Source organism: Myotis daubentonii, chromosome X (genome assembly GCF_963259705.1).
Source record: "Myotis daubentonii chromosome X, mMyoDau2.1, whole genome shotgun sequence".
Classification (NCBI taxonomy): domain Eukaryota; kingdom Metazoa; phylum Chordata; class Mammalia; order Chiroptera; family Vespertilionidae; genus Myotis; species Myotis daubentonii.
In genome coordinates, this window is record NC_081861.1 from 104349256 (window position 1) to 104375929 (window position 26674).

Below are 26674 nucleotides of genomic sequence, written 5' to 3' on the forward strand. Positions count from 1 at the left end.
GTGAAGTGTAGGTAAATGCTATTTCTGGGTAAGAATGGTGTGAGGTACAGTATAAAGAAATGATGGATGTTAAAATATATGTGGGATATAATAAGAACAATGATTAAATCAACTAGGTGGATTTAAGAATTTATATAGGAATAGAAGATGAATTAAGAATGTAGGTCTAAAATCCAGTTGTAGAGAGTTCTGAATGCCAGGCTAAGACACTGAAGTCTATTTTATAGACCAAGAAGTAACACTAAAATTTTCTGAGAAGAGCAATGCTGATCTGGCAGAAATGGACAGGATGTATTCAGAAGGGAGAAGAAAACTGATGGTAAAGGGTCAAATAATGGAATCCTGACGAAGGTGGGGGAAAACAGAAATGGAAAAAGAGAAAAAAAAATAATTCAGAAAGAAAGCACTGATAGCCTATGATGACTACTTGAATAGAAGTTTAGAAGAGATGGGGGTAAGGATGTCATCAGAGATAGACAAAGGGTTTCAGCCTAAGTGACTGGACAGAAATAAAGTATAGAAATAAGGAGTCGAGGTAGCTAATTCTGAGTGAATGGAGACAAAATATATCAAATATCTGTTTACAAAGGTAAGTACTACAGTAGTTACCTGTCTCCATTGTTACAGAATTGAACAGCAACAACTTTGTCCTATGACATAAAAAGACAAATTTCTATTAGAGTTAATTAATTTTTAAAATGAATAAAATACTCTTCCCCTCAAATTGACATGCAAAAGTATCATGGAGTAGATTTTTTAATACTACAATTTTCTTAAAAAACTCAAATTTTGTTTAAAAGGCTGAAACAATGCATTAACGATGGAGTTGTAATTTGAGACAATCCAAACACATGCAAACCTGTTTCTAAACAATAATCTCTAGTTTATTATGCCCCCCATAATAAAACAGCACACTAATGAAAATACCACCTTAAAATAACTAATATAATAGTAGTTGAATGAAATTTCCCACTTAACTCTTTCTTAAATTTCAGAAAACAAATCAGTCATTTCCTATTTCTCACACAGTTTATTTAATTATTTTACAATGGAGTCGCCTGACAGTCTTTAGGTAATATAGTTTAGATCAGTGATGGTGAACCTATGACACGCGTGTCAGAGGTGACACGTGAACTCATTTTTTTGGTTGATTTTTCTTTGTTAAATGGCATTTAAATATATAAAATAAATATCAAAATTATAAGTCTTTATTTTACTATGGTTGCAAATATCAAAAAATTTCTATGTGACACGGCACCAGAGTTAAGTTAGGGTTTTTCAAAATGCTGACACGCCAAGCTCAAAAGGTTCGTCATCACTGTTTTAGATACTGCTATTTGAATCTTCTTTTAATATAATGTATATTGAGATGAGAAGAATAAAGTATAAACCAAACAATTTGTTTTCCGTCTCTTTATTCCTTAATAATAAACTAAAATGTACCCTCAAATATTGTACACATTTTCAAAAACCATTCATTCGAACTTAATTGTTAAAAAGTTCAGATAGTAAATACCTTTGCATTTCATTATTTTTCATTTTTAAAAATTATTAAATTGTCTTTCTATGTTCAGAGGTATCTGTGATTCACACTGTTCCATGACTTCACTGCAGTATTTATCTGACAGATTCTGGATTATCACTACCATAATTAAACTTAGATGTTTTGAAAAGACATCTTATTTCCAATGACTAAGCCACCACTAATTTCAACAGGCAATGTTTTATGTTTTCTAACTTTTTTTCTGAGCTGGGCCTCTGAAAAAATAATTTTTCTTCTTTTCCCCCCGTCCCCTTGATTCTTTCCATTTATTTACTACCTCCTTCTAGCATTTGGAAAACAATCAAGAAGCTAAAATCACTAAACAGTGTTTTTTTCCTAAGTAATATTTAATGTCTTTTAGTAATTATGTAGACATTAAAGTAACAACCAGCTTATAATTAATAAAATACAGAAGTTGAAATGAGGGTTTTCATAAATTATCACTGCAATATATATATATTTTTCTTTTTTCATATAGTAAAATAGAAATTATATTAAATATTATAACCATACTAAATCCAAATTTTCACACTGATCTTCATTACTAAAGGGATATCTTATCATATAGATTTAAGCACCAATCTATATTAGAGTACAGACCAGAAAAGAAATAAAACCAATTTTTTAGGGTTGCTAAAAAAGAAAGCAACATAGTTTTTCATTGTTTTCTTACCGTATGTGACTCTAACTCAGCAATTTTCTCAGGAATCTCAGAACCCAAATAATATATTCTGATCACATGGTCAGTACTGCCTGTTGTAATGAACATACCACCTGGAGGATTAAAAAACAAACATTGTAGCAAAGAACTTAAAAACCCCTCTGATTGCTTTCTTAGTTATATGCTAAATTACATTAATGAAATGGCTTTAAAAAACATAAGGTTATCTTCTAATGGTTAAAGATATAGTAACATTTCAGAGAAATATAACTAAAATTCAAAAAATAGAGAAATATTTAAAATACAACTATACCATTAACCCAATAAAAATCTACCAACTTGCCCAGCCAGTGTGGCTCAGCAGTTGAGCGTCAACCTATACAGTATGATTCCTGCTCATGGCACATGCATGGGTTGCAAGTTCGAACCCCACAACGCGGTGTGCAGGAGGCAGCCTATCAATTATTCTGATCATTGATGTTTCTATCTCTCTCTCCCTCTCCCTCCCTCTCTCTGAAATCAATAAGAACATATATTTTTTTAAGTATATTTTTATTAATTTCAGAGAGGAAGCGGGAGAGAGGGAGATAGAAATATCAATGATGAGGGAGAATCATTGATCGGCTGCCCCCTACTGGGGATAGAGCCCGAAACCCGGGAATGTGCACTTCGACCGGAATCGAACTAAGAACCCTTCAGTCCATAGGCCAACGATCTATCTACTGAGCAACCAGCTAGGGCAGAAGATATTTTTTAAAAATCCACCAACTTTACACTAAATAAAGGACTTTGGATCATAAACATAAAAGGTCACAGCCTCAAGGAATTCTTTGTATTTAGCGTAAACATAAAATTATTCATTAAATAAACTGTATCTACAATTCTCTTTATAGTATAGTGGCCACAGTGGTGTCGAGTGCAAAAACTCAAAAACCATTTTCAGATGATGAAAAATTCTGGAGATAGATGATGGTGGTCATGTATACAATATAATGTGAGTATACTTAATGCCATGGAACTGTACACTGGTTATTAAATTGGTAAATTTTAATTTATATTTTTTCACAATGAGAAAAAGGTTAATTAGCTTGCAATTCATAGCAGTAGATAAGCACTGTCTATAGACTGTAAAAGTGTCTTATATATGGAGCCATAGTATATGTTTTCTGAAAAGTCTGGGCAGGATTTTAGTGTGGAATTGGGGGTGGAAAGGGTTTGTTTTTACCAACTAAGTTCTGCATTATATAAAAACATATCACTTACAAATAAGAAAAAAAACTCCAAAGGTATCACAAGTTAAGAGTCCATAAAGGTCCACCTATTAAAAAATATGGCTCACATTTTTGGCGTGATTATATTAACACTCAAACATATGCATTTTTTTTCCTGAATAAAATTGAAAAATATATCTTTCGTAACTGAATCACTTAATATTTTAGGTACTCAAATACATTCAATTTTTATGCATACCAGAACTAAAAGATGAACAAGATATCTGAACTCCAGGTCTGGATCTCTCAGTAAATTTAACTGGGCGATCTCTAAGAGAAAAGAAAGAAGTTTTTTTTTAATTTTTAATATGTTCATTTAATGTGCAAGAATCTTAGCACTGGATACTGACAGATTTAGCATTAGTAGATAGGCATTAATATTATTGCCTATCTATATTAACAGATAGCATTAATATTATTGAAACCACAAAATAGAAGCAGTCGATAAGTACTAGTCTTCTCATTCAGGTTAAAAATGCATTTAACCTTATAAATACACTTTATGGTATCAGTATTATTATTATTATTATAGCTTTACAAATATATTACCGTACTACTTACTATTACCATTACAATTTCAAAATCTTCTTACCAGAATAAGAAATGAAATAGTCATTACCAAAATTTTATGTATAAATTAGTCTCAACATTGAATTCATAAAAATTTTATTCTGAAATCTCTAACATCCACCTGAAGTAAGTATGAATGTATATACACACACATGCACATATATATTTATATACTTAAATACATGGACTACTAAGAATCTTTCAAGGTAATAAAGAAAAATGAAAGCACTTGACTTTTCACCAAATTTGTAACCCAAATGCAAACTTACCTAAATTTCATTGTTTTTACATGCCATTGCCAGAAACAGATTGTTCCATCAGCACCGGTAGAAGTGAGGTATCTGGTTGTGCCTTTAGTTGATGGACAAAACTAAACAAACAAGTTCTAATTCAATTAAAAAGCTTTCATGTTCAAACTTTTTTTAAACACAGTATGTTCTAAAATTATAACCACTTTAACAAATTACTTTAAATAAATTCACAAGAATTTCAGTTTGAATAAATTATTTAAATATCTTACATGAATGAATATCTTACAAAATGTCAAAAAAAGTGAAGAAAAAAATCAGTCATTGAATGTAGGATAAATAATTATTTTAGTCCTAAAAATAATTATTTTCAAATTATTCAACATCACTCTTTAAGTTTATTCAATGCTTTTTAAAAATTCTCACCCGAAGATATATTTTTTTGTTAAACTGATTTTAGAGAGGAAGGGAGAGAGGGAGAGAGGGGGCGGGAGAGAGAGAGACAAGGTTGGGGGAGACAGAGAGAGAGAGAAAGAGAGAGAAACATCGATTGGTTGCCTCCCACCTGTTCCTCAACCTGGAATCGAAACTGTAACCTTTGTATGTGCCCTGACAAGGAATTGAAACAGCAACCTTTTGGTGTGGGATGATGCTCCAACAAACTGAGCCACCCAGTCAGGGCTACTTCAATACTTTTATTGGAGAAAAAAACTCAAAGTCATTACTAGTTAAACCATTACAAATCTGCTAAATATATGCTTATAGAGCAATAATTATGAAACTTTTAGTTCCATATGAATAGGGTATCACAAGTAAATCTATAATCAATGATTAGGTAGCTAACATCTAAGTATTTGAGTTTTAATAGTTTGTTTAAACAGTTACTTCAATGAAGTACAATGTCAATTTAGTGCTTTTTAAATTTAAATCATTTTTATTTGTTTTTATGGATAATGTAAACTAGATGAAATTTTTGTTCATATCACTGTGGGAAAAATAGATTAAACAACAGATTAAGTTGCCTATTTAAAGTATGACTTCTACCCTAGGTAGACCATTTATCATGTAGGATTCTCAAGCTCTAATTTTCAGTATTTTACAAGTCCTCAAAAAAAAAATCACAAAGAGAAAAGCCACTGGTTTCTTGATGCCTGGGACAAGGAAAAAGTTGAAAATCAAACCACAGTCTCCAGAATGCCTGGGAGATTTAAAATCCCAAACAGAAATAAATATACACCTTTCACTGAAATGACAACTAAGGATCAAGATGCTTAAAGTTTAAATAAATCCTGAACTTAAATAAAAAGGAAATGATCATTATAAATATTAGAAATCATTTCTTTAGTTTTTTTTTTTTTGGAAGCATAGAACTTCAAATGACTAGAGTTAAAACCAAATAAAAATTATCAATTAATATTATCCATTAACAGTTGATGCACAGTAAAATAAACCAATACTGAAGTAGCATGTTTATATCTTCACTTCTGAGATAGAGGAGCTTCCATTAGAAAGTTTAATCCACAGTGTTTAACAGGAGTCTACAAATTACAGCTAACATACCAAATCAAAATTGGTGCCTGTTTATCTAAATAAAGTTTTATTGGAATACATCAACTTACAGTGTCTATGGCTGCTTTTGCACCCACTAACAGTTTAGTTGCAACAGAGATAATATGCCCTGCAAGGCTTAAAATATTTACTAACTGGCCAATAGATTTGCTGATCTCTGATATATAGGAAAGAGACAATTAAGTATGAAATAGTATAATTTTATTAAGTTTCAAGAAAAATTTTTTTATTCCCATTATATTTAAACTGCTTCATCAAACACAAAGGATGATATAGCCCATCAATGTACCTTAACTGGATTGTTTTTAAATGAGAAATCATGTTAGAGATTATACAAAGAAAACATATGTGTGTTTCCAAATACAAATACGTAGTTATTGACGAAAATATAGGAAATATAGAAAAACAGAATAAAAGCTAATTATAATCCCATCACCCAGAAGCAGCCACTACTAACATCATACCATTTTATCTAAACTTTTCAGAAAAAGAAACGGGAAGGATAATATAGCATAATGTTAATAGAGACAATTAGCAAAGAATAAATAAAGCATATAGAATGCATGCTAAACGTTGATCATTAGTATGGACAAAAATGAAACTATGGGGAGATAGGAAATGTTGGTGGGGGGATGACAATTTACAATTTCAAAGTAGTAAGGTGGTCAGAGATCATCTCCCTGACAAAGTGACATTTGCACAAAGAGCTTAGATATTGAAGGAACAAGCCATGTGAATATTCATTGAAAGAGTAAAAGCAAAGGCAGGAGTGTAGCTAGAGAGGTCTATAAAGCAGAGAGGAGCCCTAGCCAGTTTGGCTCAGTGGATAAAGCATCGGCCTATGGATGAAGGGTCCCAAGTTCGATTCTGGTCAAGGGTGCATACCTCGGGTACAGTCTCCTCTCCAGCCCAGGCCCTGGTCGGGGCACGTACAGGAGGCAGCCAAATTGATGTAAACACATCGATATTTCTCTGTCTTTCCCTCCCTCTTCTACTCTCTCTAAAAATCAATGGAAAAATATCCTCAGGTGAGGAAAAAAAAAAAGCAGAGAATGTAGTTGATAAGCGGAATAAGAGGAAACAAGCAGAAAGAGGTGAGGTAGGTCAAACAGCAAGGGGCTGAGAAGGTCGTCTGGATGGTCATTCTGCTGTTTGGTCTAATTAGCATATTAGCTCTTTTATTATATAGGATAACAACCCAATAAATTCAATAAAAATAAAAAATAACGCAAACAATAAAACCACAAGGATTGTGGCTAAGTGCAATGGAAGGCTGCTGGGGCCACAAACAGTAGCTTGAAAGGCACCAGGGACATACAAGGAGGAACTAAAATGTCTGGCATCAGGACCAGAGCTACGGAACGGGGACAGCTTTCTCCCAGGTATCTTTCTCCCAGACAGAAGTGCTGGCAGAGGCTGTTGTTCCTTTTCTGACCCCCCCACACAGTTTGTAGGTGGGCACCATTCCTAAGTCTCCATCAACCTGGCTATCACTATTTGCCCCACCCTGGTGGTTCCCTGATATCCCACCCCATCCAACTTGTGGGCCCACCCAAGATGTTTCTAGTTTTTCATAAGAATGGCCTATCTTGCCGAAACCGGTTTGGCTCAGTGGATAGAGCGTCGGCCTACGGACTAAAAGGTCCCAGGTTCGATTCCGGTCAAGGGCATGTAACTTGGTTGTGGGCACATCCCCAGTGGGGAGTGTGCAGGAGGCAGCTGATCGATATTTCTCTCTCATTGATGTTTCTAACTCTCTATCTCTCTCCTTTCCTCTCTGTAAAAACTCAATAAAATATATTAAAAAAAAAAAAAAAAGAATGGCCTATCTTGGCTCAAGATTCAGACTTCCCAAAAGTCTCTCAAACGAGTAGCATTTGGCCTTGGCATGCCCTATACTTCTCCCTACATGACCCCAGACGTCCACAAGCAATAGCCAGCCTTAGTTTGCAGCTTGGCACACATGGGCACCACCAAACCCAACACAGTAGCAGCCATCTATAGCTCATGTTGAGAAGCCCTGAACAGAGCACAGTTGGCAGCTGACCTCGGCCTGTACCTGCCAGGATCCCAAGAGCCAGTGTACAAAGTAGAGAGTTTTAGAGCACATCGAAGCACCACTCAACCTCGTCCATAAGAGATAACCTCAAGAAGCAGACTTAATGGGCACGAGAACACTGTTGATGTAAGTCCTACTCCATGGGGTGGGGCCCTGGACAATTAATCCTCCAAGTTCGTTGTAGCCAGTCCTTGTAGCCAATCGCCTTCATGATAGATCCCTTCCACTGATGTGCCAACAGCAATCAAGGCTCAACTACAACAGGAGGGTGTACAACTACAACAGGAGGGTGTACACAGCACACACAGTGGGGGGGGGGAGGGTCGTACCTGGAGTGCCCAGCTTGGGTGAATGGGGAGGCTGTGCCACTATACCCTATAAGACCTACTATATAAAGCCACTCTACCAAGCTGGGGAGACATAGCAGCTCTACCTAATACATGGAAAGAATCACAGGGAGGCTACCAAAATGAGGAGGTAAAGAAACACGTCCCAAATGAAAGAATAGAACAAAACTCTGGAAAAAGAATAAGACAAGTAATCTACTAGATGCAGAGTTCAAAACACTGCTTTAAGGATGCTCAATGAACTTAGTAGAAGAGTAGATGAACTTAATGAGAATTTCAACAGCATAAAAATAGGACATGGAAACCATAAAAAGAACCAGCCAGCCATTTGCAACAGCATGGATGGAACTGGAGAGCATTATGCTAAGTGAAATAAGCCAGTCAGAGAAAGATAAATACCACATGATCTCACTTATTTGTGGAATATAGAGAACAACATAGACTGATGAACAGGGACAGATCCAAAGACAGAGAAACAACGATCAGACTATCAATCCCCAGAAGGAAAGTAGGGGAGGGTGGGGGTAAGGGGAAAAGATCAACGGACTTGTATGCATGCATATAAGCCAAACCAATGGACATGGACAACAGGGGGATGAGAGCATGAGTGGGGGGGGGAGGTTGGGGGCTAATGGAGGGGATGAGGACACATTTGTAATACCTTAACCAATAAAGAAATTAAAAAAAAAGAACCAGCCAGAAATAAAGGATAAACTAATTGTAATGAAGAAAAATTTACAGGGAATCAATAGTAGAGAAGATGAAGCTGAGGGTCAAATCAGCACTTTGGAATGTAAGAAAGCAAAAAACAATCAGAACAGAAAAAAAAAAAGAAAGAAATTAGCCCACCTGGCGTGGCTCAGTAGTTGAGCATCAACCTATGAACCAGGTCACACACAGTTTGATTCCCCGTCAGAGCACATGTCCAGGTTGCAGGCTCGATCCCCAATAAGGGGCGTGCAGGAGGCAGCTGATCAATGATTCTCTCGCATCACTGATGTTTCCATCTCTCTCTCTCCTTCTCCCTTCCTCTCTAAAATCAACAAAAATAAATTTAAAATAAGAAAAATGAATTTTAAAAAATGATAGTGTAAGGAGCCTCTGGTACAACTTCAGGTGTACCAACATTCACATCATGGGGCTGCCTGAAGAAGAGAGAAAGCAATACAATGAAAACCTATTTGAAAGACTAATGACAGAAAACTTCCCTAACCTGTTGAAGCAAATAGACATACAGGTCCAGGAAGCTCAGAGAGTCCCAAATAAGATAAACCCTAAAAGGCCCACACCAGGACACATCATAATTAAAATGCAAAAGTTTAAAGACAGGGAGAGAATCTTAGACACAGCACAAGAAAAGATTGGCAAGAGATATTCAAAGCAGTGAAAAGAAAGGACCTACAACCAAATTATTCTACCCAACAAAGCTATCATTTTAGAATTGAAGGACATATCAAGAGCTCCCCAGATAAGAAATAGCTAAAGAAGCTCATCACCACCAAACAAGTATTACATGAAATGTTAAAGGGTCTTTGTTTAAGAGGAAAATAAAAAGATCAAAAATATGAACAATAGCGCTAGCCAATAATAGCCTAGCCAGTTTGGCTCGGTGGATAAGAGCATTGGCCCTCAGACTGAAGGGTCCCAGGTTCGATTCCAGTCAAGGGCATGTACCTCGGTTACAGGCTTAATCCCTGGCCCCAGATGGGGTGTGGACAGGAGGCAGCCAATTGATGTGTCGCTCTCACATCGATGTTTCTCTTTCTCTGTCTCCCCCACACCTCTAAAAAGCAATGGAATAAATATCCTTGGGTGAGGATTTTTTAAAAAAGCATTTAAAAAATAAGAATAAAATGGCAGTAAATGCATATCTATCTACCAGAGGCATGGTGCATGAAACTCAGCCTGCATCCTCTTGTGATCTGGGACCCACTGGGGGATGTCAGGCCTAAACCAGCAGTCAGACCTCCCTCTCACAATCTGGGATGCTGCATGCACCAGTGACCATACTTTTCATACAGGTGAAAGGCATCTTGCTGTTGTATGGGAAGCTACATTTTTTTGCCCTGATTATAAAAAGTAGTACATAACATGATCCTTCTGAGTAGTACCATTTTCCCCATCGTGTGGGTGGAAAAACTGAAGCAGAGAAAAGTTAAGTAATTGCTTTGTCACACAGTTATAAGTGTCAGAATCAGGGCTGACCACAAAATATGCAAGCCAGAGTCCACGCAAGTCATCACTGCATCATCCTGTTTTTTCAGTGTTAGAGTAGCCTTGCCAGGTTTTAATTTTTAAATCTAAAGGAATATTCCCAATATATGAGGGTCCCTAGGCCTGGCCGGTGATCAGGGCCAATCTGTGGGGGCGACCAGCAGGCGGAGCAATAACGGGGCCCCTGTTGGCACCCGCCTTGCATCTAAAAAACAAAATAATGAAGTAGAACAGAAAGAGACTCGTTCATACAGAAAACATTTTGACAGTTGCCAGATGGGAGGGGGTTAAAGGGATGAGTGAAAAAAGTGAAGGGATTAAGCAGTATAAGTTGGTATTACAGAATAGTCAGGGGGATGTAAAGTACAGCATAAGGAATATAGTCAATGATACTTTAATAACTATGTATGGTGTCAGATGAGTATGACATATATCAGGATGATCACTTGGTAAGTTATATAATGTCTAATCACTGGAGGGTACACCTAAAACTAATATAATATTGTATGTCAACTATAATTGAAAAATGATTTTAAAAATAGACTTTCTTTGGCTTTAACTCTGAGTCTGGAAACTATTGAAGGTTCTGAGCAGCAGTTACATGATTTAATTTCCATTTTAAAATCACTTAGTCTGTTATGCAGAAGCTAGACTGGGGTAAGAGAGAGGGAAGAGAAGAAATAAGATGATCAGTTAGAAGTCTATTTCAATCTCATCAGAGATAATTAAAATAGGGTAGTAAGATGGAGGTCATGAGAATTTGTCAGATTCTAGACACATTCTGAGGGTAGAGCCATCATAATTTGCTAACAACTTAGATATGGGATATAAGATAAAGAAAAGGTCTGGGATAACTACTCTGAGCAATTAGAAGGATTAAACTGTCATTTGTTTAGATGTGGAAAGCTTTGGGAGGATCAGATCTGAGGAAGGAAGACAGGAATTCAATTTTAAATATGGTGTCTTTGAGATGTGTAGTAGACATTCATAAGTGAGTAGTTGAATATACAAGTATGGAGCAAAATGACAGGTCCCAAGACACAAAGATAAATTTGAGAGTCATCAGCCTAAAGATGAAATTCAAAGCCATGAGATTTGATGCAATCAATAAGGAAAAAAATGTGATAGAGAAGAGGTCCCATGGATCTCTAGGGAATTCCCACAAGTAAACAAAATGAGATAGAAACTAGCAAATGAAATTATGAAGGAATCAAGCAGTATCATAAACATTTTTTCAGTATAAAGTCATTTTTTGTTATATAAGAGTACCTCCAAATTCCAGAAATAATACTGTAAGATAGAATTGTGGGAACAAAAGTACCTGGAAATCTCTCAAAACAAAATCCATGAAATAATTCCAACTGATCAAAAATTCGACATGAAAGTTTTTCAAATTCAATATGTTATATTGAACCCAATCCTTGCTAGCTCCTCATAAACAGATAATACATTATTTAAATAACATACACACAAAATGACCGGCATACTTATTAGCAACTAAAGAATAAGTAAATTGGAGTAATTATATCATCCATAAAAGTGATCTCCTTGACCAAAGAATAAAAGCCCTTTTCAGAAGGAGTCCTCTATTTTGCTCTCAACACAAAGAGGACAAAAGTTCAGCTTAGTTTGATTAAATAAAAGTTCTTTAGGGGGTATCCAGAACTTCCACTACTAACACCTGGTAAAAACATTATATGATAAAGTATTTAAAAGAAGCCAATATACTGTATGTGAAATATCAAGCTGAAATTAAGAATAAAATTTTTTCTAACATGAAACTTCTCTCTCTTTCTAAATCTGACTGAAAAGCATCTTGGATTAAATGTTAACACAAAATGTGCCAATATTCAAGTTAGAACCTGTTTATATCCTGACTAACAGGTATTATTAGTATTACTCCCAAAAGTATTTATAAGCTTCTCCCTTCTTCATAAATATGAACGAGGCAAATAAGATGCCTCACACTATATTTAAAAAACCTATTTAGTTCCCTTTTTATTTATTTCTAAAGGGAATGGATTTATATAAAACAAGAACTTTAAAAAATACATGTCTGTAGGGTAGGAACAAAGCCCTTAAGAGGTCAACATTTTTCTGTCAGCCATTCTTTATAATATTTTCAACACAATATAACAAAAACAAGAGAATTCTCATCCTTATTACATATGTTAGAGGTCATCTTTTCATTTTCTCACCTGAATGGAAGTAATAGAAGCTGAATGTCCCTGAAGGACTGCTACTGGTGCACAAGTTCGAAGACACCACACTCTTACAACCTTATCACAGCTGCCTGCAGCAATAAGAGTGTTTTCATAGTTTACAGCCATGTCAGATATTTCAGCAGAGTGCCCTCGAAGTGTAGCAAGGAGGCGTCCGTCATCCGTTGCCCAAATTTTCACCAAACAGTCATCTGAACCCTATGGCAACATGAAAGGACAGAAGATTTACAATGAAGCAGATATTTCCTCTTCCCCCAAAAGCCGGAGAAACAAAGGGAAGATTTTATTAAGTCACTCCTAAGCCTTTACTTTTTAGTCTCTCCTCTCCAGATAATATGGATCCAGTAGCAAATATAAATGATGTTCAAATGATAGTAGTGACAAAGCATTGTCCAAACTGGCAATGGTATTTGTGAGAGCTCCTCAAACTACTATCAATCCCTGACAACTAAAAAAATTTTAGGATTACGTATCTCTGCCATTCTTTCTTTCCTTAGGCCTGACAGCTTCTTTTTTTTTTCTTAATTGCTTGAATATTTATTCTACAAATACTTAAAAATGTAACCCAAAGTCCACATGCATTTCTCAGTAAACATGAGGCTTTTTCTTGATAATCTCTGGTGAAAATATTTTTAACTTCCTATTAATAATTTCTAAAGAGCTTTAAAAATAGTACAAAGCAGCATGGATGGAGCTGGAGAGCATTATGCTAAGTGAAATAAGTCAGAGAAAGATAAATATCACATGATTTCACTCATTTGTAGATTAAAATGAACAACATAAACCAATGAACAAAAACAGATCTACAGACAGAGAAACATCGATCAGATGCTCAAACCTCAGAGGGAAGGTAGGGGAGGTGGAGGTAAGGGGGAGAGATCAACCAAAGGACTTGTATGCATGCATATAAGCATAACCAATGGACACAGACACCAGGGGGGTGAGGGTGAGGGCAGAACTGGGGGGATGGGGGGACAATGCGGGGATAAGGACACATTTGTAATACCTTAATTAATAAAAAAGTTAAAAAAATAGTAAAAAGCAATTCTACCCCATTATGGAAAATAGAGGCCCAATGCATGAAATCCATGCAAGAGTAGGCCGTCCTTCCCCCAGCTGCCGGCACCAGCTTCCCTCTAGCACCTGGGACCTGGGCTTCCCTTGCAGCCCCGGCTTCATCTGGAAGGTCGTTCGGAAGGATGTCCAGTCTAATTAGCATAGTATGTTTTTATTATTATAGATAAGAAGTTATTTAATAATTATCTATTTATAGCAAGATGGCAATCATCATCTTCACTGTGATCATTAATAAACAAATACTTATGTGATGCATTTGGAGTCTTGCAAATATCCATGAAAGACTTTGTAATGAACTCCAAGGAATTACACTTTCTCAAAATACAAACCACTTCCTTAGTTATAGCATAGAAATTTAAAAAAAAATTAGGCCAGCCCTCACTGGTCTTGCTCAGTGATTAGACCATCACCTGCATACCAAATGGTGATGGTTTCAATTCCCGGTCAAGGGTGCATACCTGGGTTAGAGGTTGGATCCCCGGCCCCTTTTGGGGTGAGTGCGGGAGGCAACCAATTGCTCTCTCTCTTCCTCCTCCCTCCCTTCCACTCTCTCTAAAAATCAATAAGCGTGGGGGGATATCCTCAGATGAAAATTAACAAAACAAAAAAATAAATAAAATTAGGCCATTACCTACAGTTTTGTATTAACTTAGTACTAAAGTAATGAGGCTAATAAGCCTTTTCTTGGAAATATTAGTGTGCTACAATTTTGTGCTCAAAATCACACAGTATACTCTTCTTAATGAAAACCCAACTTTAAATATAACCAATACTAAAATCAAAGAAAGATATACACAATAACTGTAATCTTCATTACTGTGTAGTATAGTTCAACTATTTGACCATAAGGATGATGTTATCATTAATTAAGCAGAACTGGCAACAGTTACACTGAGTGACAAATGGAAAATGCATATTAATAAATATTTGCTAAAATGTAAATGAAATTGAGTAGATAAACTTGTTTCATATAAATTAACCACCTCTAAACTATAAGGCCTTCTGAAAATTTATTAAAATTTCTCTAAAGATAGGGGACATTATAGTTCACATTCATTTACTTATATAGAATGAGAAAAAGATTTTCAATTTCCATTCATCTTTCCTTACATTCATGTATCTAAAAAGGATAAACTGAAAAAAAACCCCATAATTCAATGCCATGAAGCCTAGCTTCAATTGTTGTTAATCTCTAATATGGTACAGTATTACAAATTTTACACTCACTGTAAAAATTCTTCTCCCACTTCGGTCAAATGCTACACAGTAGACAGATGACAAGTGCCCCAGAATTCTCTTATGCATCTTAATGTGCTGGTAAGCAGATGAAGGGAAAATATGGCTGAAGCGACTGCATCCTGTTAATTGCCTGGCAGAGGTGATATTCACTGGAAAACATAAAATAAGAGATTCACTTCTTAAAACCTAAAAGTGAAACCTACTTCAGGAAGTTAAATCATTAATATTAAGATGAGATAAAACAGGGTACACATACCACAGCAATTCTATCATGTGAGAAGTCTAAATTTCATTATACATTTCATGATTTTATGAACTCAAGTTCACTACTGCAAAGCATTAAGAACACTCAATCTTTTAAATCCCAGAAGTCTGACTTTTTGTTTGCTTTACTATGGTTTCTCAGGTACATTCCCATTTTGCCTTTCCTGGTACACAGTAGTCAAGGAGACTGTTACTTTAAATATATAGGTAAATCTTACTATAAAATGAAGGAATTTTAGAATAAAACTATTTTTTGTTAAATATACATCTTAAACATTATATAATTTTCCTGTCCTCACACACATCCACCCAATCTATAGCTGTCCCTAAAAATTCAACAGTAATATAAGAGGATTTATATAGTGAAAAGATAAAGGAAGCCATGACACCACATAGGTTCTCAGTAACAATTCTTTCTAGGCTTGTTTATAGGTTCTTGTCTTTTTGGCTTCTGAAACTGTAGGGTCTCTATCTAGTTACACCAATGAACTTTAAGGCTTCCTTCCTCTCCTATGAGGTCATCTTAGATCCTGTCTCCATTTTGTTTATTTGTTTTTTGCCTTGTAGTTAATTTTATTAAAAATGAGCCAGAATGAAACACATGTCTGCACAATTCTCTTTCAAATACTGCCTGTATTCTTTTCACTTCCCTTAAATGTCTTGATCCCCATATAAAGATTTACAAGCACTCACTTGCTCTGATTCATCCAGCCTTCCAGAACAGACTAAAAATATTCAACATCCCACACATTATATTTTAATCAAAATATAAGATCCCTATAAGCTCAAAGTCACCTTGAAGCAAGGTGACATTTTGCCATAGTGTATAAATAGTCCTATCTAATAAGAGACAAACAGGGTAATTGACCATACCTTCGCTACGCCTCCCATTGGCTAATCAGTATGACATGCAAATTAACCGCCAACAAAGATGGTGGTTAATTTGCATACGTAGGCTCCAAGCGAAGGCGAGCTGGAGCAGCAAAAATGGAGGACGGAAGGTGGCTCTGGCCAGAGCGAAGGCCTGGGTCCCGGGTGCCGGGGGGAAACCGGTGCCCACAGCCAGGAGAAGGGAAGGCCTATTGCACGAATCTCTTCATGCAACAGGCCTCTAGTATACGATAAATGATAATAGCTTTATGTTAAAGCAAGACAAAAGGCAAGAATTGAGTTGCAGGTGGATTAGTATAATCAGAAACATGCCACAATAAAAAACATGAAACCTGCTCTGACCAGTTTGGCTCAGTGGATAGAGTGTCGGCCTGCGGACTCAAGGGTCCCAGGTTTGATTCCAGTCAAGGGCATGTACCTTGGTTGTGGGTATGTCCCCTGTGGGGGGTGTGCAGGAGGCAGCTGATCAATGTTTCTCTCTCATCGATGTTTCTAACTATCCCTCTCCTTTCCTCTCTGTAAAAAATCAATAAAATATATATTTTTTTAAAAAACATGAAACCTTTCAATGAATCAATTTTAAGAGCAATGAAGTCTTTTTTCAGGCAAAGGTAGATCCATTGGCCATTTTAAACTGACAAAATGACAAAAAATGAATGATGAATAGCAAAATAAACAAAACTTTGCATGTATATCATAAGAAATAGAGAACTGGGTATTTATGTAACACTAAGAGATACTGAATAAATAATGGTAGAAAATCCATAAGCATTAGTAACAGGTAAGAGAATTTCTTTTTGACAGCTCTAAAGAATTGCTCTTTGACATCTCCCAAGCTCTAGAAATGTCCACAATTCTACATTGGGAAGAGCAATAACATACTGCACCATAACTTTGGGACTCCAGTAAACTTCCCTCTTTAATCAAACATTCCTTACTGCTTGGAGTTCCTTGAAACAATCAAGCATTAATTACTTCTGCTTTGCTTTTTTCTATACATATTTTGCAAGTAGATAGAGGAAAAGACGTGTTACTTTAAAGCAGGGTTTCTCAACCTCAGAACTACTGACACCCTGGCATATGATTCTTCATGATCGAAGACTATCTCTATATTTTAGAGTGTTCAGCAGCATCCCTGGCCTCTACCCACTAGTTGCTAGTAACGCCCCACCACCACCAAGTTGTGATAAAGCAAATATATCTCCAGACATCGCCAAATGACTCCTAGGAAGGAGAGAGAACTGTCTCTGGTTGAAAACCACTGCTTGAAGCATAAAAATAAAAACAACTTTGAGAAGAGGAGCAGAGATAGAAAGAGAATCAGTGAAAGAGAGGAGAGGTAAATACCTATCAGAAATGCAGTCATTCATCCAGCAAATACTGAGTTTCTAAATAGCCAAAGGAACACAATCATATGAACAAAATATACAGCACCCCATAAGAGTTAATACCTTGGGCCCAAACTGTTAATTCAGAAAGTTACTAAAATTTTTATGTATCTTTAGAAAATATATTTTATTGATTTTTTACAGAGAGGAAGGGAGAGGGATAAAGGGTTAGAAACATCGATCAGCTGCCTCCTGCACACCCCCTACTGGGGGTGTGCCCGCAACCAAGGTACATGCCCTTGACCAGAATCGAACCTGGGACCCTTCAGTCCCAGGTCGACACTCTATCCACTGAGCAGAACCGGTTAGGGCTATGTATCTTTATAGTATACAAAAATTAGATTTTAGTTTATTAATAAAATTCCACATATGTGTGAAATCATATTAGTTGTCTTTCTCTAACTAGCTTATTTCACTTAGCATAAGCTATAGGGGATAAATGATAATGGAAAAAATAAAGAAAAAAAATTCACCGTTTACGACTCCTTTACAGAGAAAACCAGTAATTACTTTAAAAGAAAAAAAAATTGAAAACATTTATAACAAATATGACAAAGTCTTAATATTTTAAAACACATAAAACTAACCATCCATAAGAACACCATCAAGCTCTAATAGATTAGTGGGTTAAGGAAATTAACAAATAAATCACAATATAGAAAATACAAATAATAATCTGAGTCACTGAAATAAAATAAGACCTAAAGTATGAAGGCATGGAACAGACTGATATATCTCTATATGGGGTTGAGTGGACGAGAAGAGATAAGCCAAATAAATTATATAAAATGTAAATGAGACTATGATTTATATAAATACATACATGCATTCACCAAAAAAAGAGAAAGTGTTGAAAGATTTAAAAAAAACTGCCAACTAGGAATACTTTATTCACCAAATACAAAGGAAAAATAAGGCTTTCCCAGACAAACAAAAGCTGCCTTGTAAGAAATACTGTGAGTTCTTGAAGCTGAATACAAAAGACACCAATAAGCTACAGGAAAACATAAGAAAGCACACAAGTGTGGCAAAGGTGAAAATAGACAAAATTAGAAAATTATAATTCAATATTAGAATGGTATTTTTACTTATAGTCTATACATTTAACACAATCCTTATTAAAATTCCAATGGCATAATTCACAGAAATAGAAAAAACAATCCTAAATTTGTATGGAACCAGAAAAGACACTAAATAAGCAAAACAATCCTGAGAAAGAACAAAACCAGAAGTTATCACACTTCCTGATTTTAAACTATAAAGCTATAATAATAAAAACAGTATGGTACTGTATAGAAAGAGACACATAGACCAAATAAAAGATATTGATGGGTCTAAAGCTGTGAACTTTCCCCCTTGTTTTTGTGGGTACCAGGTTGTCATTCGATACAGAAGGGTAAATCATGGGGACATGTGTTTTGGTGGGGGGAGTGGGGACAAAAGACATAATACATAGTAATCCTGTGGGAAAATCAAAGAGCCAGGCAAAAAGCTCAACAGGTACTAGAAGAGTTGGCTCAGGCTTTACCAAGCTACCCTAGTTTGACAAAATGACAGTAAAAAGGCAATATAGCATTGAGGAAAAAATGGCCTACCTTCTTCTCCATCCATAAAATCTATAAAATAGGCATAATACCACATACTTGACAATTAAGTGAGGTGAATTTTGTAAAACATATAGCACAGTAGGCTTTAGTTCCTGTGAAATTTAGTCCTATTCCTCTTCCCTTTCCTCTCCTCTCTGGGATCTCACATTCAAAAATGGGGTGGGAGAAAAAGGGGGAAAGTTTCATATTAAATTGGACCCTGAGGGATAGTGATCTCTATATTAAAGAAAATGATTAAACATAAATGAATAGTACATACTTTGCTGACTAAAGTTGACAAAAAATCTGTTATATAATAAAGCAACATTTATTTAACACTTTTTTTGTGCCAGCCACTGTGCTAATCACTTCATGTTTAACTTATTTAACCCTATGAAGTTAATACTATTAATACCCTCCTTTAAGAGACATGGGAACTGAGGCATAGAAGGGTTAAACGATTTATACAAGACCCCAAGCTACTAAATGGCAGAGCCAATATTCAAGCCAAGCAATCTGGCTTCAGAAACTGATCTCTTAACCAATATTCCATAATAGCATTTCTCAAAATGAGAGAAAAATAAAAACAATAGAGCACTGGCCCAATACGCCAAGTCTGTGGGTTCGATCAAGGATCAGGGCACATATAAGAAGCAATCAATGAATACATAAATAAGTGGAACAACAAATCAATGTTTCTTTCTCTCTCTCCTTCTTCCTCCCCATCTCTCTATAAAATCAATAAGTAAAAAAATAAAATTATAATTTGTCTCAATATGTAAATTATGCTCTAGTCACTACAACAGGTTTCACCCCAATCCTTAAATCTAGCCCAAACCAAACCAGAACATAATTAAAGCTGCCAAATCATCCAATTCCAAAACTAAAATATAAAGAAAAACAGGATGGGATTTAAAAACTCCTAGAAATTATGGGTGAGCTCAGCAAGGTCAGAGGGAATAACATCAACACACATAAATTAATTGCATCTATATACACTAACAATGAACATGAGAGACCAATACTAAAAACACAATATTTAAAAAAAACAGTATCATTTACAATCATTCAAAAAAAACTGGCCCTAGCCGGTTTGGCTCAGTGGATAGAGCATTGGCCTCCAGACTGAAGGGTCCCTGGTTTGATTCCGATCAAGGGCACATGCCCGGGTTGCGGGCTCGATCCCCAGTAGGGGGCGTGCAGGAGGCACCCAATCAATGATTCTCTCTCATCATTGATGTTTCTATCTCTCTCTCCATCTCCCTTCCTCTCTGAAGTAAATAAAAATATATTTTTTAAAAAAACGGAATTCTTAGATATACACTTAACACATACAATATTAATCACAAAATGCTGATGAAAGAAATCAAATACCTCAATAAATGTTGATATACCATGTTCATGGATTAGAAGGCTTGACACAGTAAACGTGTCAATTCTCCCAAACTGATTTATAGGCTCAATGAAATTCCTTTCAAAAAGCTTTTGCAAACACTGACAAGCTTATTCTAAAACTAGTGGCCCAGTGCATGGATTTGTACACATTGAAAGGACATTAATTAGAAGAAATATTTTAATATCACTATTCACCCTTTTTCTGTAATAGAAGTGCCAACCAAATACACGATCAACAATGACAGATCAAAACACATGTGTGAGAGGAAACCAAGATGGCGGCATAGGTAAACACCAGAAATTGCTGCCTCCCCCAACAAATTCAAAAATACAACTAAAAGACAAAACGGACATCATCCAGAACCACAGGAAGGTTGGCTGAGTGGAAATTCTACAACTAGAAGGAAAGAGAAAAGCACACTGAGACTCAGAGGAGGTGCAGAAGTGCAGAGGTATGGAGGCACATGCAGGAAGGTCTGGCACCTGAGGACGCGGCTGTCTTTCTGAATCGGGAGGGAGTCACAAGCCCCCGACTGCTCTGAATTCCATTTCCAGGTGAGTCTCTGGGGACCCAGACTCATACAGGGAGAAACTGGACCATCTGGCAGAGGGCAGAACTCGGAACTTGAGGGCGGCTTTCTCTCAAAGGTGCTTGCAGCCATTACCAGGACACTGAGATGCAGGGCCCCTTAGGGCAGGGCTGAGGATCAGCCATAGCTGCTTGCTCCGCCCTGTTGATTCCCTGAGACCCTGCCCAACCCAAGCTGTGGCAGCAGCTTTTGCACATGAATGCCCTGGCCCTTTGCAATCTGAAAATTACCTAACAAACTGCAGCTGGGCCAGACAGACCCAGAACTTCCAAGAGAAGGCCCAAGGCCCCACAACAGCTTGCATTGCTTCACAGCTGGGCCTCATTTGGGCACCTCCAAACCCCAACAAGGAAGGGGAATCTGCAGATCTCTTCATAGCTCCTGCTGGGTAGCCTCAGGCAGAGGCTAAATTAGCACCTCCTTAGATCCAAGAGCCAGTGTACCCATTGGTCAGAGTGGTACCATCCAATTAAAACTCCTCAGATCCATAGGGGACACACTCAGGGAGCAGACTCAGTGAGCAATAAAGCCCCACTGAAGTAAGTCTTGCCCCAGAAGGGTGTCTTCAGCACAGAAGTTCTTCCACCATAGACACAGCTGATCCTCACAGCCAATTGGCCTGGAGGTCAATTCCTCCTAGTGATACCTACAACAATCAAGGCTTAACTACAACAAGACTGTGCACAAAGCCCACAAAGGGGTGCACCAAGAGTGTCCACCTCAGGTAATTGGGGAGGCTGAGCCACTGGGCCCTATAGGACACCTAGCACACAAAGCCACTCTACCAACACAGGGAAGCATAAAAAATGTGGAGACAAAGAAACAGAATACAAATGACAGAAATGGAGGAAAGCAAATGACTGGATATAGAGTTCAAAACCACACTTTTAAGGTGTTTCGAGAACTTTCTAGAAACTGCTGATAAATTTAGTAAGACCCACAAAAAGTCTGGTGAGACCACCGATAAATGTAGTGAGATCCTCAAGAAATCTAGTGAGACCCTCGAGGTTATGAAAAAGGACCAACTAGAAATTAAGCATACACTGACTGAAATAAAGGATATTATGCAGAGTTCCAACAGCAGACTAGACGATAGCAAGAATCAAGTCAAAGATTTGAAATATGAAGAAGCAAAAAACACCCAACGGGAAGAGCAAAATGAAAAAAGAATCCAAAAGTATGAAGATAGTGTAAGGAGCCTCTGGGACAACTTCCAGCGTACCAACATCTGAATTATAGGGGTGCCAGAAGAAGAGAGAGAGCAAGATATTGAAAACGTATCTGAAGAAATAATGACAGAGAACTTCCCCTACCTGGTGAAAGAAATAGACTTACAAGTCTAGGAAGCGCAGAAAACCCCAAACAAAAGGAATCCAAAGAGGACCACACCAAGACACATCATAATTAAAATGCCAAGAGGAAAAGACAAAGAGAGAATCCTAAAAGCAGGAAGAGAAATAAACTCAGTTACCTACAGGGGAGTACCCATACAACTGTCAGCTGATTTCTCAACAGAAACTTTGCAGGCCAGAAGGGAGTGTCAAGAAATAGTCAAAGTGATGAATGCCAAGAACCTACAACCAAGATTACTTTATCCAGCAAAGCTATCATTCAGAATTGAAGGTCAGATAAAGAGCTTCACTGATAAGGAAAAGCTAAAGGAGCTCATCACCACCAAACCAGTATTATATGAAATGCTGAAAGGTATCCTTTAAGAAAAGGAAGAAGAAGAAAAAGGTAAAGATACAAATTATGAACAACAAATGCACATCTATCAACAAGTGAATCTAAAAATCAAGTGAATAAATAATCTGATGAACAGGATAAACTGGTGATTATAATAGAATCAGGGGCATAGAAAGGGAGTGGACTGACTATTCTTCGGGGGGGGGGGGAAGGGGTATGGGGGATGTGGGAAGAGACCTGACAAAAATCGTGCACCTATGGATGAGGACAGTGGGCGGGGGGGGGGGGAGTGAAGGCGGAGGGTGGGGTGAGAACCGGATGGAGGGGAGCTATGGGGGGGAAAAAGCGGAACAACTGTAATAATCTGAACAATAAAGATTTAATTAAAAAAAAAAAACATGTGTGAGATTGGCACCAGCAAGAGCTTTATATTTATCGTGCATGTGTGAGTTAACGTTTACTTTTAAATTGCCTAGAATATTGAAAAAATCTTGACAAAGAATAGAGTGGGAGGGATTGCTCTTTCCAATGTTAAAGCTTACTATGTAGCTACAGTAATCAAAAAAATTTGCTACTGGTAAGGAGATAAACACATAGATCAATTGAACAGAAGAGAGGACCAAGAAACAGATCCACATAAATATTTCAAAATATGTTTTTATTGAATTCAGAGGGGAAGGGAGAGGGAGAGAGATAGAAACATCAATGATGAGAGAGATTCACTGATTGGCCACTTCCTGCACTGGGGACTGAGCCCAAAATTCAGGTATGTGTCCTGACCGGGAATCGAACCATGACTTCCTGGTTCATAGATCAATGCTCAACCATCGAGCCACACCAGGCAGACTATCCACATAAATATTTTAAACTAATGTTTGAAAAAACTACAAATCAAATTCTATAGAGGAAGAATAGTCATTTCAACAAATGTTGCTGAAGCAATGAGACATCCATAGGTAAACAATGAACCTCAAAAAAATAATAATGAACCTCTGTCTAAACTTTATATACTATACAATTTAACTCAATATAGGTCATAGAATTAAATATAAACACAAAACTAATAAGCTTTCAGAGAAAAGACAGAAGGAAATCTCCAGGATCTGGGGCTAGGCAAAAAATTCTTAGACATATGAAAAAAGGATGATCCATATGAAAGGGGAAACTGATATATTGGATGCTATCAAAATAAAAACTTTTGGTCTATGAAAACCTCTGTAAAGAGTATGAAAAGTTAAGTCTCAAATAGGGAGAAAATATTTGCAAATGATATACCTGACAAAGGACTGTTATCTAAAATATAAAAAGAACTCTCTTTTTTTTTCTTCGACTACTCACCATTTTAATGGTACTTATCTCTACAGAGTAAAATTAAGAATTTTAATTATTAATACCTTTTTATATATCTCAAATTGAATATAGTACTCTTATAAAGTCATTTCTAAATCAGTAAAACGAAGATAAACACAAAAGACAAAATAGAAGGAGAAATAGAAGACCAATCAATATGACATCTCTAATCAAAAATACAAACTAAAATGGGATGCTATTTTTGCTTTTTAAATTGTCAAAATTAAAAAAAAAATTAATGCTACTTTCCAATGTTGGCAAGAATGAAATGAAACAGATACTCTCATATACGCTTGGTATCTATTATAATAAAAGTGTAATATGCTAATTACACCACACGTCCTTCTGGACAAAGCCAGGGCTGCGAGGGAAGCCCAGGTCCCGGTTGCCAGAGAGAAGCCGATGCCAGCAGCCAGGGGCTAGGAAGGCCTACTCTTACACGAATTTCGTGCATTGGGCCTCTAGTAGGAACATAAATCTGTATAATCTTCCTGAAGAAAGTGGCAATATGTGCCATAAATATTAAAAATACACAGACTTATAATTTACAGAAAGCTCAACAATAAAATAATTTAATTAGAAATGGGTCGCCGAAACCGGTTTGGCTCAGTGGATAGAGCGTCGGCCTGCGGACTGAAGGGTCCCAGGTTCGATTCCGGTCAAGGGCATGTGCCTGGGTTGCGGGCACATCCCCAGTGGGAGATGTGCAGGAGGCAGCTGGTCGATGTTTCTCTCTCATCGATGTTTCTGGCTCTCTATCTCTCTCCCTTCCTCTCTGTAAAAAAATCAATAAAATATATTAAAAAAAAAAAGAAATGGGTCAAAGATGTGAACAGATATTTCATCAAAAAGGATACACATATAGTAAATAAGCACACAGAAAGATGATCAACTTAAGTAGCCATCAGGGAAATGCAAATTAAAACCATAATGATATATCACTACACACATGTAAACAGCTTAAATAAAACACCATGACACTATCAAATGCTGGTGAATATGTGGAAAAAATGGGTCACTTATGTATGTTCCTGCTGGGAATGTAAAATGCTACAGCCATTCTAGAAAATAGTTTGGCAGTCTCTTAAAAAAAAAACAAAAGACTAAACATACAATTACCATACAATCTACCATTGTACTCTTGAGCTTTTATTCCCAAGAAATGAAACACACTAAAAAAAAAAAAAAAGAGAGAGAGAGAGAACAGAGAAGAAAAATAAAAAAAATCCACAAACCTATCCACAAATGTTCATAGCAGCTTTATTCATAATTGTCAAAATCTATAATCAACACATGTCCTCCAACTAGTGAAAGGTCAAACAAACGGTTGTATAATCCATACTATGGAATACCACTCAACAATAAAAGGGAATGAACATTGATATATGCAACAATTTAGATGAATGTCCAGTGAATTATGCTAAGTGAAATAAAGTTATATACTGTATGATTACATTTATATAACATTCTTGACTACAGATTTGTGGCTGACAAGACTGTGTGGGTAGGTCAGGCAGGAGATGGGTGGTTGTGGTTATAAAAGGGCAACATGAAGGATCCTCACCTTTATCTTAACTGTGGAGGTGGATACACAAATGATAAAATTGTATAGAACCCCATAACCACATATTCACACTCAAGTGAATATAAGTAAAACTGAGAACATCTGATAAAACTATAGGCAATCCCTTGAGTCTTACACTTAAACCAAACTTCTCTCAGTTTACCACAGTGGAACCTTTGCTTACTGTATTCTTTTGGCTTTATGCTTACCTCTGCCATTTCAGCCTGTCAATATTCTTCTTATCTTTGAACTCATAGCCTAAAACCACCTCCTTTTCCATGAAATATTTCTCAATCATTTCAGACAAAAATTAACTCTCCTACTTGTCAAGGTCCTTTTATTAGTTCTACACATCTCTGATCTAGGATTATAAGCATTTTAAGGATAGAGATTAATGTCATGCATTGACCTAGCTTAGTCCCTTGAAAGCAAAAAATATTCAAGTATTTGTTTAATTAATCTGGCCACACCATTCCCAAAATATCCAACCATAATTCTTACTCCTCCAGGGCATCAATTTTCCACTTGAAATCCAGACAAGCCTTCTTTTCTGTCCTATGTAGATATCCTCTCATCTGGAATGTTCTAACCTTCAACTTATAATCAATCCTTAAAAGTTCACCTCAAAGGTTATTTATTCCTTAAAATCTTCCCTTGTTTCTTTTAATCAGTTTCCTCTCTCCTTTCTGAATGTTCATTAAACTTTGTATTTCACTTAAATAACAATTTATATCTGCCATAGATTAAGTGTTTGTGCCTACCCCTAATTCATATGTTGAAAACTTAATGCCCAATGCAATGATATTGAAGATGGGGCTTTTAGGAAGTTATTCGATTATGAGGGCAGAGCCCTCATGAATGGAATTAGGACCCTTATAAAAGAGGCCTGAGAGAACTCCCTTGCCCCTTCCTTCATGTGAGGTTACAGAGAGAAGACACT

At 36.6% G+C, this 26674-nt stretch overlaps 1 protein-coding gene across 2 annotated transcripts in view; it reads right to left on the reverse strand.

Moving 5' to 3' along the window:
- Positions 1-26674, reverse strand: part of BRWD3 (bromodomain and WD repeat domain containing 3) — a 153155-nt gene that overhangs the window by 80199 nt on the left and 46282 nt on the right. For both annotated transcript variants that reach the window (XM_059679709.1, XM_059679708.1), the window contains exons 7-12: positions 15009-15169; positions 12681-12902; positions 4315-4415; positions 3675-3745; positions 2217-2317; positions 610-650 (exon numbers count right to left, since the gene is read on the reverse strand). In XM_059679709.1, coding sequence (XP_059535692.1) covers positions 610-650; positions 2217-2317; positions 3675-3745; positions 4315-4415; positions 12681-12902; positions 15009-15169 — 697 coding nt within the window. The remainder of the gene's footprint in view (positions 1-609; positions 651-2216; positions 2318-3674; positions 3746-4314; positions 4416-12680; positions 12903-15008; positions 15170-26674) is intronic.